Source organism: Phacochoerus africanus, chromosome 1 (genome assembly GCF_016906955.1).
Source record: "Phacochoerus africanus isolate WHEZ1 chromosome 1, ROS_Pafr_v1, whole genome shotgun sequence".
NCBI classification, from domain to species: Eukaryota; Metazoa; Chordata; class Mammalia; order Artiodactyla; family Suidae; genus Phacochoerus; species Phacochoerus africanus.
In genome coordinates this window covers 5,674,072-5,685,748 of record NC_062544.1, presented here as the reverse complement: position 1 = coordinate 5,685,748, position 11,677 = coordinate 5,674,072, and the positions used below count along the sequence as shown (strand labels likewise).

General features: G+C 46.0%; 1 protein-coding gene across 1 annotated transcript; it reads left to right on the top strand.

The window, feature by feature from the left end:
- Positions 1–763: 763 nt before the first annotated feature.
- Positions 764–11,350, top strand: LOC125137933 (LRP chaperone MESD-like). Its single transcript, XM_047799096.1, has 4 exons — positions 764–811; positions 5,148–5,294; positions 5,546–5,620; positions 10,868–11,350. The coding sequence occupies exons 1-4, from the start codon at positions 764–766 to the stop codon at positions 11,348–11,350; spliced, it is 753 nt and encodes a 250-aa protein (XP_047655052.1).
- Positions 11,351–11,677: the final 327 nt, after the last annotated feature.

Sequence of the window (11,677 nt, the reverse complement as noted above, 5' to 3'; positions counted from 1 at the left end):
TCTCCAAGTTGAAACGTTCCAATAGGCCTGTGGTTTTCTGCCCAAGAGGAAAGTAATACCCATTATAGCGTCTTTCAGTGTGCTCAGGGTGGCTCTTTGCTTTAAATATTGCTATTGTGCTGTTATTGGTCAGTAGGTTGGCATGGAAATGCCACAGTTGGTTAGGCGGCTGATTTTCTGTGCCAAGTCTAATTGATTTCTCAACAAACAAGAAGTCTATATACTGTCTCCCTAAGCATCCTGAAGCACCGGTGTTGGATAATTGCTTGTTTTTACTAAGCAGTCCTAAAACGAGATCCATCTACTCTCTCCCTTACCTCTCTGTTGAGCTTAACGTGAGCAGTGTAAACAGCTAAGACATCATCCTTGATGATTACAGAGTAATTAAAGTTCTTGAAAGTTCAATCAGCATCACCCTAAGGCGTGCTTCTGAGCTGTGACGCCAATTGGTAAGGCGGGCTCAGGCACACAGAAGCACCATGTCAGGACCTAAATGAGTTTGCCCTGTGTCCTCCAGGTGTTCAAGGCCCTTGCGGGACCCCTATATCCAGACTCGGGAGGGCCAGCTAGGGAATTATCTGTTGCTCACCGTCAGCCCCTTCTACCCAGTCATGTTTATGACGTAGGCGAATACTTTAGTGGCATTTGGATGGCACAGACTGAAAAACCCAAATTTGTAGTGGATTTGAACCTGAGAATGTGCTTTGTCCTCCAGGATTATAGAAAGTTTAAAGGATCTAGGCAGACCTCATGCCCCGTTATAATGGAGTCACCCCAGAGACAGCGAGTGCCAAGGATCTGCAAAGAAAAGGTACATAAAGGCTTCAATCCCATTTCACTCCTGGGAAATTTAAGTCTAGGTGCCATCTGGGTGTCAGTTATTTAATACTGGCTTATGTGTAATTACCATTCAAGGTGTTGGGGAGGTGTGAGGAAGGGCCTCAGTCTGTTCTTCTTGGCCACCAGAAGAAGAAATAGTTTATAAGAGCGAGGAGGAGAGCTAATCAGACGCTGTCAGGAAGTAAGCAGATGGTTGCGCAAACCCGGACCTCCTGCCTCTTCTGCATATTGAATCTTGCCACCGATGCTTCAGGAAGAGCAATCGTGGAAGGATGAGGACTTTGGAGCTACTCTTTAAACAGAAGTAACTGTCTTTATTTTTACATGACGTAGAGTTCTAGAAGGGTGTTCTATAAAAATCGCAGGTGCTAATGTTTTCTACCTTTGGGCTTTTTATGTTTTGTTTGTTTGTTTACACAGGTTTTTTTGGAGCAGGGGAGGAAGTTACTCAGTGCTGCCCCCTGGGCTGAAGCCATGGCACCAGCCTCAAGCCAACCCCCCAAACTTGTGCTGAATTTCTGGTTCAAATGCATATTTCCAGGTGTGGAACCCTGATCAGGGCTTGCCCGTGGTCTGCAGTGTTCCTGCCTCAGCTTTCTTGTTTTATCAGGGCCAGTGCTGCTGCGTTCCCTGCAGAGGGGAGATCAATCCATGAGCTCTCCAGATGCACCTGGAAATCAGTAGACCATGACTAGTCATTAGACAAATGCAAATTAAAAGCCCAATGAGAAAGTGAATCTGGATATAGACCTTACATTCTTCATAAAAATATTCTCAAAATGGATTTTTCACTTAAATGATCAAACACAAAGCTATCAAACTCCTAGAAGAAAATGTAGGAGAAACCTAGATGACCTTGGGTATGGCAATGACTTTTTATTTATTTATTTATTTAGTCTTTTTGCCATTTCTTGGGCCGCTCCCGCAGCATATGGAGCTTCCCAGGCTAGGGGTCGTATCAGAGCTGTAGCCGCCCACCTACACCAGAGCCACAGCAACTCGGGATCCAAGCCACGTCTGCAACCTACACCACAGCTCACGGCAACGCCAGATCCTTAACCCACTGAGCAAGGCCAGGGATGGAACCCACAACCTCATGGTTCCTAGTCGGATTCGTTAACCACTGTGCCACGACAGGAACTCCTGGCAATGACTTTTTAGTTGCAACACCACAGACATGACCCATGGGGGAAAAAAAATCATTCATTACTGGGACCTCATGGAAATTAAAAACATCTGCTCTGAAGAAGACAGTATCAAGAGAAGTAAAAAAAGCCACAGTCTGGGAGAGAGTATTTCCAAAAGACATATCTGATAAAGATCTGTTACTCAAAATATGCAAAGAACTTTTAAAACTCAACAATAAGAGAACAAACAACATGATTAAATAATAGGCTAAAGATCTTAACAGACACCGCACCAAAGAAGGTCCAGGGGTCAAATAAGCATATGAAATGATGCTCTCTATCATGTGTCAGCAGGGAACAGCAATGAGCTACCACTACATGCCCGTTAGAAGGGCCAAAATCCAAACACTGACAACACCAAATGCTGTTGAGCATATGGAGCAAAAGGAACTCTCATTCATTGCTGCTGGGAATGCAAAATGGTACAGCCACTTTCGGAACCGTCCGGCAGTGTCTTACCAAACTAAACGATACTCTCGCCATATAATCCAAAAGTCCTGCTTCTAAGTATTTACCCAAAGGGTTTTTAAATTTATATTGACACAAAACCCTGCATATCAATGTTTACAGCAGCTTTATTCATAATTTCCAAAACTTGGAAACAATCAGAATGTCCTTTAGTTGGTGAACGGATACACTGTGGTAACTCTGGACAACGGAATATTACTCAGTGTTAAAAAGAAACGAGCTATCAAGCTATGAGAACACATGGAGGCAACTTAAGTGCATGCCACCAAGTGAAAGAAGCCAGTCTGCAAAGGCTGTACGGTATGATCCCAACCATAGACATTCTGGGAAAGGCATAGGGTCTAAAGAGATGGTAAAACGATCACTGTTTGCAGGGGTTGGGGGAAAGGGAGGTAACAGGCAGAACGGTAGATTTTTTAGGCCAGTGAAAATACTCCATGATATTATCATGATGGATACATGTCCTTATACATTCATCGAAACCCATAAAATTTCCAACACCGAGAGTGCATCCCAACGTAAACTATGCCCTTTGGGTCATACTGATGTGTCAGTGAAGGTTCATGCTTGGCAAAAAAACACATCACTCCAGCAAGTGATGCAGATACTGGGGGAAGTTATGCATGTGTCAGGGCAGGGAGTACACGGGCACTCTCTGTACTTCCTTTCTATGTTGTCATAAACCTAGAACTGCTCTAAAAAAGAAAAGACTTTTACACATGGGAGAAAGAGCTTCATCTGAGGCCTACACCACAGCCACAGCAACACCAGATCCAAGCCACAGCTACGGCCTACACCGCAGCCTGCAGTAACGCCGGATCCTTAACCCACTGAGTGAGGCCGGGGATGAAAACCCACATCATAACAGAGACCATGAGGTGCTTAACTTGCTAAACCACCATGAGAACTCCTAATTTTTTCTTAAATAAAAGTGTTATGATTCAATAACCATTCCAGGCTGAGTTGTGTTTTCCTCAAATTTATATTTTTGAGTCAACTCTCAGCAACCCAGAATGTTTGGATAGGGATACTCGGTGATGGGCCTTGAAAGAGGGAATTACGTTAAGATGAAGTCATGGGGGGGGGGGGGTCCCTAGTCCTGTATGGTGTCCTTATAAGATGAGGAGATCGGGACACATACACACACAGAGGGAAGATCCTGCGAGAACACGGGGGAAGACGGCGCCTACAGCCACGGAGGGCGACCTCAGAGGAAACCACTCCTGCCACCCTTCAATCTCGGACTTTTAAAATCGGGAGATGATAAATTTCTGTTGTTTCCTTGCGGAATTCAATATTTTCCCTTTACAATGTCCAGAAGACATAATATTGTCCAATCAAGTATGTAAGATGATAAGAGAGGATCGATCAACTATTTAATAAAAGTTGCGATACCAGCCATAGAATGCGATATTTGCCTAGAGCTTTATAATTTTCAAAAACAATTTTGGATGCCAATGGTTGTATCTGGAATGGATGGGCCATGGGGCCCTACTGCACAGCACAGAGAACTGTGTGTGATTGGGTCGCTTTGCTGTACAACAGCAAGTGAAGAAATACGGTAAATCAACTATACGTTAATAAAACTAATTAATTAATTTTTAAAAACCAGTTTCACATATCTTTCCCAATAGAACATTAGCCGGTAGGTTCCCCCCCACCCCCCGTCTAGAATATCCGTTCAAGCTGGACAACCCATACACAAAGCAGCAGAAAAACCATAACCCTTATTAGAGGAGGGAAATCTCAGGTGTCCTGGAGCTGGCACGTGCAGAAGAGAGTCAGGGTCTCAGAGGGACTTCAAGCCTTGCCAAGGTGGCACAAGTGTCCAGCTTGGGACCAGCCCTGTGATGGGGACCCGCTGGCTTTTATATCCTATGATGTCTCTGCAGATAAAAGCCGAAGGGGACACGCTCACAGGCATTCTACAGTCAGGAAGCCCACAAAGATCTGATACCGGGAAGCCAGCACTTAGGCTGGCCCCGTGGCATTTCAGAAGTGTTTATCCCAATCCATCGTTCAGTGAAGACTTAAACCACTCTGTAGGTGCTCAAACTTGGCACGAACCCTCATCCATCAGTCCTTGCAGTTTCACCATCAATTCCCCCACATGGACCATCCTCCCTGGGATGTGGAGAGAATGGGGCCACTTGACATAGGAGCCGTCTGGGGGAGCTCTGGAGATGGATGTGGCCTTTGTAACAGAATCCAGTTCTTAAATCCCTCCCACGTGTGGGGTTCAAAGTCAGCACTAATCTCCCCCACTACCCTTTTCAACCGCACTGCCCTGGGGACTAAACTCTCCGAGCCAAGGGAACGAAACCTCTGCTTCCAGGATAAAGGAACCCGAAGGAGTTCAAATGCCCTGTCGATGTTCCAGCTGCTCCGTTTGCAGAGCTGCTCTGCTCTGAGCTCCTGCCGCTTGTTTCTTCCTCCCCCTCTCGGCACTTATTGCCATTTGTCTGGCGGCCGGCCTTTCAGTCCAGTGAGATTTCAGACCCCAGAAGGATAATGACAACAGTGACAGGAGCCTCTGCCTTCCTGGACCGGGCGTTGTCTGCTGGCACAACCCTGGAGGCGCTCTGCCTTCCTCCTGCCTGGCCCTTGGTGCAGCTCTGTCCCCTTCATGGCTTCCCCCTGCTTGTCCCACAGCCAAAGGACCTTAAAGTGAAGCCGATGTCTCATGGCCATCCTGGAGCTGGGCTCCAGTTGTGCTTCCTGCCTTTGGTTTTGTCAGAGTGGATGCTCTCGGGGGGTGTGGACGGCTGTGACCGGCAGTGCCCTCAGCTCCCCGCGCAAGCCTGGCGCACACTAGAAGCACCTATGAGTCACCACGAGTGGAAGACATGAAGAAATAAAGAGTTGGTCACTTGATCCCACCTGTTGCCAGGGCACACCCTCAGGTCATTCACTCAATGTTTTTGGATCGCCCACTCTGCGCTATTCACAGAGGAATCACAGACACCGTGATATGGTCCAGGTCAGAAAGGAACCCAGAGGTCAGGGCGGAGGCACCCTGTGAATAACGTCAACCCCGGTGCCATCACCAGATAGAGCTGGTGACAAGATCCCGTGGCTACATCCGCCAAGGACCCATTCGGCTGCAATCGTGGTGGTTACACCGAGTGGGCTGCCCTTGAGCTGTATTGAGGGACAGACAGGAGTTGGCCAAATTGACAGAGGGATGGGGGATGGGGAGCCATCCCAAACACTGAGTACAGTATTCTTAAAGGCACAGAAGCTTGAAAATGTGGCATCTTTTTCAGTCGGTGCAAGCAACTTTGCACTGCTAGGGTACAGAGTGAGGCTTGAGAGGTAGGCCTGGCGGTAGAGGTGACCAACCAGAAAGGCAGGGGTATACATTGTCAATACTTGTAGAAATTAGTAGCATACTGCAATGTGATGCATCTAGTTATTCATCCATTTTATTTAGCTATTTATCAATTTATACAGATGTCTCCCACACAAAATTGTGCACTCTTTGAGAAGCACCCAGCAAAAGGTCGGTTTGTAGCAGTTGTTCAATGAGCATTTGTTGGATGGATGGATGGATGGATGAGTGGATGATGGGTGGATTGATAATGGGTGGATGAGTGAATGGATGATGGATGGATGGATGAGTGAATGGATGATGGATGGATGGATCGATGAGTGGATGAGTGGATGGATGGGTGGATGGATAGATGGATGATTCGTGGATTGGTGGATGGCTGGATGGGTGGATGGATGAATGGGCAGATGGATGGATGAATGGATAGGCAAGTGGTTGGGTGGATGGATGATGGATGATGACTAGATAGATGAATAATGTACATTACACTGAAAACACAGCCCCCAGCTTTGCAGCTGAGGCTCCCAGTAATATCCCTGCTCCTCCAGCTGTTCTGCTCCTCCTAGGCTGTCTCTGCCTGAATTTCTCCAGCTGACCATCCAGCATCCCCAGGGAAGTGATGTTGAGTGACTGGAAAAGTCACAGAGCCCAGTCTTTCCCAGAGCCCCAGCATGGAGAGTGGGAGGATTCCTCCCTGAAGCTGGGCAGGAGCCCATGAAGTGAGATCATTAGATTAGGGTCCATGCCGGAAACTGTCAGGATCCCACCCTCACCTCCTCCAGCTCCAGACACAACCTGTTGTCGTCATCAGCAGAAGCCTCTATACTGCTCTGGTTCTGGAGTGTAAGGGCCAGGGCTCATCTCAGAGACGCCCCATAAACATGATCTGGTGGCTGTTTTTATTTTATTCACCTTAATATCTTACCCCACAGCTCTCCCTTCCCACCCCCTCTTGCTAAACCCTATCTGCTAAATCCCAAAGACAGATCAACTCCAGAAAAATCCCTTCCTTCTGAGAACCATCTTTGACCAACTATTCCAGAAACTGGCTAAACTGCTGAATTTAGTTAGGGTCAAGGCTCACCCACTTGCTCCATCATATAAGGAAAACTGAGAGGCCCAGGGTTCTAATAGCTGGTGACTTGGTCAGCTTCAGCACCTTGGAAGGAGGGATGGGCCCTACATGGGCACGTTCGAGTTCTTCTAAGAGAACCAGGGCATTTACTGCTCGGTGGGGGACTATTTTGAATTTTGGGTACTACTCCATTTATCAGCAGGAGGAATAGCAGATCTCATAGACTAAGGAGACATGGGCACAGTGTGTCTCCCTTTCCCTGGATCTTTTAGGTTTCACATCCAAAGACGTCCCACCAAATTGCTGCAAGTGCTGGGGCTAAAGTTATTCAAGTGCATCCTTAAGAGACCCCTAGGAGTTCCCACTGTGGCTCAGTGGTAATGAACCTGACTAGTATCCATGAGGATTCAGGTTCAATCCCTGGCCTTGCTCAGTGGATTAAGGATCTGGCATTGCTCTGGCTGTGGCACAGGCCATCAACTGCTGCTCCAATTTGACCCCTAGCCTGGGAAATTCCATATGCTGCACATGGGGCCCTAAAATAGCAAAGAAAAGAAAAGAAAGAAAAAGAGAAAGAAAGAGAGAGAGAGACCCCCACAGGGCTGCTTCATTTGGGAACATAGCAGTATGTTCCCAGATCTTACCAGAGCAAGTCTCACCCACCCATCCTCAAGTGTTTTGAGTCCTGCTCCAGATGAAACCTACCCCATTTGTCACTTTTGATTGAGAATTAAGTGAAAAGGCAGATAAGTGACAACCTGCTGCCACTTGAGCTTATTCACCTGTAACTGCTATTAAATAGGGTGTGAATGAGAAAGCAATCTGTGCCTGTGGCTAAGTCCCCTCGCTGCAGTAGATCTGGTGACAATAATTCACATGTTTTACCAACAAACTTCTTACAACGAAAATACAACTTTTTCACTTCCCCTCGAAAATAACGAAGAAAAAAAATCTTAGTAACCCACAGACATGTTCTGAAATAAAGGCTGCATTTCACCACTCTTAGACACAATGGAGTCATGCTCTTTTGCTACAGCTGTCCTTCTGGAGAAATAGAAATATGACTCAGACCTTCTCGAACCTGTTCCTTTCCCTGTTAACCTTTGCAATGTGAATTGAAGCTGCCGAGAGGTGGTGAGTTAACTGCGATTGAATCACAGGCCATGGAGACAGCTGTGGGTCCTGGAACCCTGCGGTGGGACGGCACCTCTGGGGAAACAAGAATACCAAAGTGACTTCACTGTACATCCAACACACCTCCGAAACTCAGAGCACACCCGGCCACAAAACGCTGCTGATCCAGGACCCACTGGAGAAGTGATGGGAGCATGAGTGACAGAAGCAAGAGAAGAAGTCATGGTAATAAATACAGCACATCCTGGATCCTTACTTTGAATCTGTTAATTCATCTAATGCCCATCATCAAAATTCCTGTCCACTTAAACTTTCTTCCCAGTTGCCAACATTGATAAATATAGTCATTTTCTTGCCCAATAAAAATTAAACATTATAATAAAATAGAAATAGCCATGGAGTGCTTCTTTTTAATTGCACTAATGCATTTTTTTTTAAAAAAAGAGGGGAAACTTATACGTACGTGTGGGTCCAAGGCCTTAAATTACAGTACAGTGTCTTTTTCGATTTGCATGTTTGTCAAAATTAATGTTTTTTGTATATTCATGGTCAGTGGACATATAACAAGTTCGCAATGTCCTTTTAGCCATAATTAATCAAAAAAGACTTTTCAAATTTCAAGTTTGAAAGTTTTTTTTCACATAAAGGAACAGATATGTGAATTGCAGCTAAAGTCTTAGAGACAAGGACAAGTTTGTCAGAGATTCATAAAAATCACATTTCACAATAAATTCTAGAAATTGAAATAATACCATTCAGGACTTTTTTTTTTTTTTTTTGTCTTTTGTTGTTGTTGTTGTTGTTGCTGTTGTTGCTATTTCTTGGGCCGCTCCCGCGGCATATGGAGGTTCCCAGGCTAGGGGTCCAATCGGAGCTGCAGCCACTGGCCTACGCCAGAGCAACAGCAACGCGGGATCCGAGCCGCATCTGCAACCTACACCACAGCTCACGGCAACGCCGGATCGTTAACCCACTGAGCAAGGGCAGGGACCGAACCCGCAACCTCATGGTTCCTAGTCGGATTCGTTAACCACTGCGCCACGACGGGAACTCCAGGACTTTTTTTTTTAATGGCTACACCTGCAGCATATGGAAGTTCCTAGGCTAGGGGTCGAATCAGAGCTGCAGCTGCTGGCCAGAGCCACAGCCACAGCAACGCAGTATCTGAGGCTCATTTGCGACCTGCCTGCGCCACAGCTCACCCCAACACCGCCGGATCATCAGCCCACTGAGTGAGGACAGGGATCTAACCTGCATCCTCATGGATACTAATCGGGTTCTTCACCTGCTGAGCCACAATGAGGACGCCTCTCACGATTTTCAAATGTCTCTGCAGTTGAAGAGTTTCCCCTAAGAAATCTTCACCACACATTTCTATTGTGTTACGTGAAACCCTCCAGAAGAATCTGAGAAAAGGGCTGAACGTTAAACATGGAGAACGTTTACTCCATTGCTTTAGAAGAAGTGTCCAATTCTTGCTGAAATTAATCAAATTCTTGCACATGCCCCGTGGTTTCTTTCAGCACCACAAAGCCAGCCTCTGTCGTCCTTTCCCCCCACATTCTGCCTTAAATTTGCCTCTTTTATTTTTCTGTATAAATGTCCATTTACTTATGTTTTATGGTTGCCTCGTTAATGGTTTTCTCCACAATTTCTGTGTGCTGATCTTCAAGGAACCACCTCAAAGCTTAAGTTTCAAGCTATCCTTTTTAGGGTTGATTCTGGAAGGTTTTAAATATTTTTGTATCTGATTTACTTGGCTTAAAATTTGGCACCAGAAAAAAAAAAGATTGCTCAAGAAAAAAAAAATCACATAGAGAACAAAATCTGAGAAACACCTGTCGTGTCCAAGTTAATGTTCAGAGGGCAGCACATTTCATTGGTGAGGTAGACATCTTAGCATCTGTCTGCAATCCACCCAGAGCTTCATAATGAGCACATCATATCATCAGAGAAAGTCTCTTCACAGCTAAACCTGTATTACAAAGCATTTCTCACCTATATATAGTGAGTCTGAAGGAAGCAAATAGTGGTTTTCCAGTGATAAAAAGCCACCAAGACAAAAATAGACATACATAGCAATGGAACAGAGTAGAGAGCCCAGAAATAAACCCAGACATCCATGGTCAATAAATCTTTGACAAAGGAGACAAGAATATAAAATGGGAACAAGATGGTATCTTGGGCAAGTGATCCTGGGAAAGTTGGACAGCTGCATGTATAGCAATGCAACTAGAACACACCCCACACTATGAACAAAAATAAACTCAAAATGGCTTAAAGACTTAAATACAAAACATTGACACCATGAGCCTCCTAGAAGAGGACACAGGCAACATGTTCTCTGGCATAAATTATACCAATGTTTTCTTAGGTTGAGTCTCCCAAGGCAATAGAAATAAAAACAAAATAAAACAAATTGGGCCTAATCAAACTTACAAGCTTTTGCATAGCAAAAGAAATCATAAAAAAAAAAAAATGAAAAGACAATCTATGGAACGGGAGAAAATAGTTGCCAATGATGCGACTGACAAGGGCTTAACCTCCAAAATATAAAAACTACTCATTCAACTTGACAAGAAAAAACCCAACCAACTCAATAAAAAAACAGGCAGAAAAAAGTAAATAGACATACAAATTGTATCTCCAAAGAAGACATACACATGGCAAGCAGGTACATGAAAAAATGCTCAACGTCACTAATTATTAGAGAAATGCGAAGCAAAACTGCAATGAGGTACCACCTTACACCGGTCAGAATGGCCATCATTAGCAAGTCTACAAATAACCAATGCCGGAGAGGGTGCAGAGAAAAGGGAACCTTCCTGGAAGACGGCGGCCTCCGGCTGGGCGCGCGCCTCCGTGGTCCTTCTCTGTGTCTCTGATCTGCTGCTTCTCGTGCTGCTGCCCGTGGACGTCTCACAGACAGACCCGGGCAAGCCCGAGGGCAAACTGAAAATGACAAAGAAAGGCAAGACGCTGATGATGTTTGTCACTGTACCCAGAAACCCCGCTGAGAAGGAGACGGAGGACACCACAAGCCTCTGGCAGGGCAGTCTTTTCAACGCCAACTACGACGTCCGAAGGTTCATCGTGGGATCGGACCGGGCCATCTTCATGCTGCGTGACGGGAGCTACGCCTGGGAGATCAAGGACGTTTTGGTCAGTCGAGACAGGTGTGCCAATGTCACACTGGAGGGACAGGTATACCCCGGGAAAGCAGGCGGAAGCAAAGAGCAAAATAAAACCAAGCAAGAGAAGGGCAAAAAGAAGAAGGATGGCAACCGAGCTGGGAGTCAAAGACAAGAGCTGTAGCGGGGCCGCTGCCTCAGGCTCTGCACAGGAGCGGGCACAGGGACAGGGCGGCCACAGGGCACCACACACTGATGGACTTGTAGTTTCTGCTGGAAAAGCTCTGCCACATGACCAGTTGGTGGTCCGTATGAGAATTCCTGTCTAAAAGGCTTCAAGAAAACATTGGCTTTGTAATTAACATGGGACCCTGACAAATGCACATTTACTCTCAGATCACTTAGATGGAAACCGGAGATGTTGCTTTTTCCTTAAATGTAGGGGAGACGCTGGCTGGGTGGTGCCATCACCCCACTGGCCATACCTGCTCTGATCCCGCCCCCTGCTGTG

Coding starts and splice junctions, on each gene's coding strand:
- LOC125137933 (XM_047799096.1), top strand. CDS start 764: ATGGAGTCACCCCAGAGACAGCGAGTGCCAAGGATCTGCAAAGAAAAG. Junction 5,295..5,545: donor GCCCTCAGCTCCCCGCGCAA/GCCTGGCGCACA, acceptor TGCCATCACCAG/ATAGAGCTGGTGACAAGATC. Junction 5,621..10,867: donor AATCGTGGTGGTTACACCGA/GTGGGCTGCCCT, acceptor CCTTCCTGGAAG/ACGGCGGCCTCCGGCTGGGC.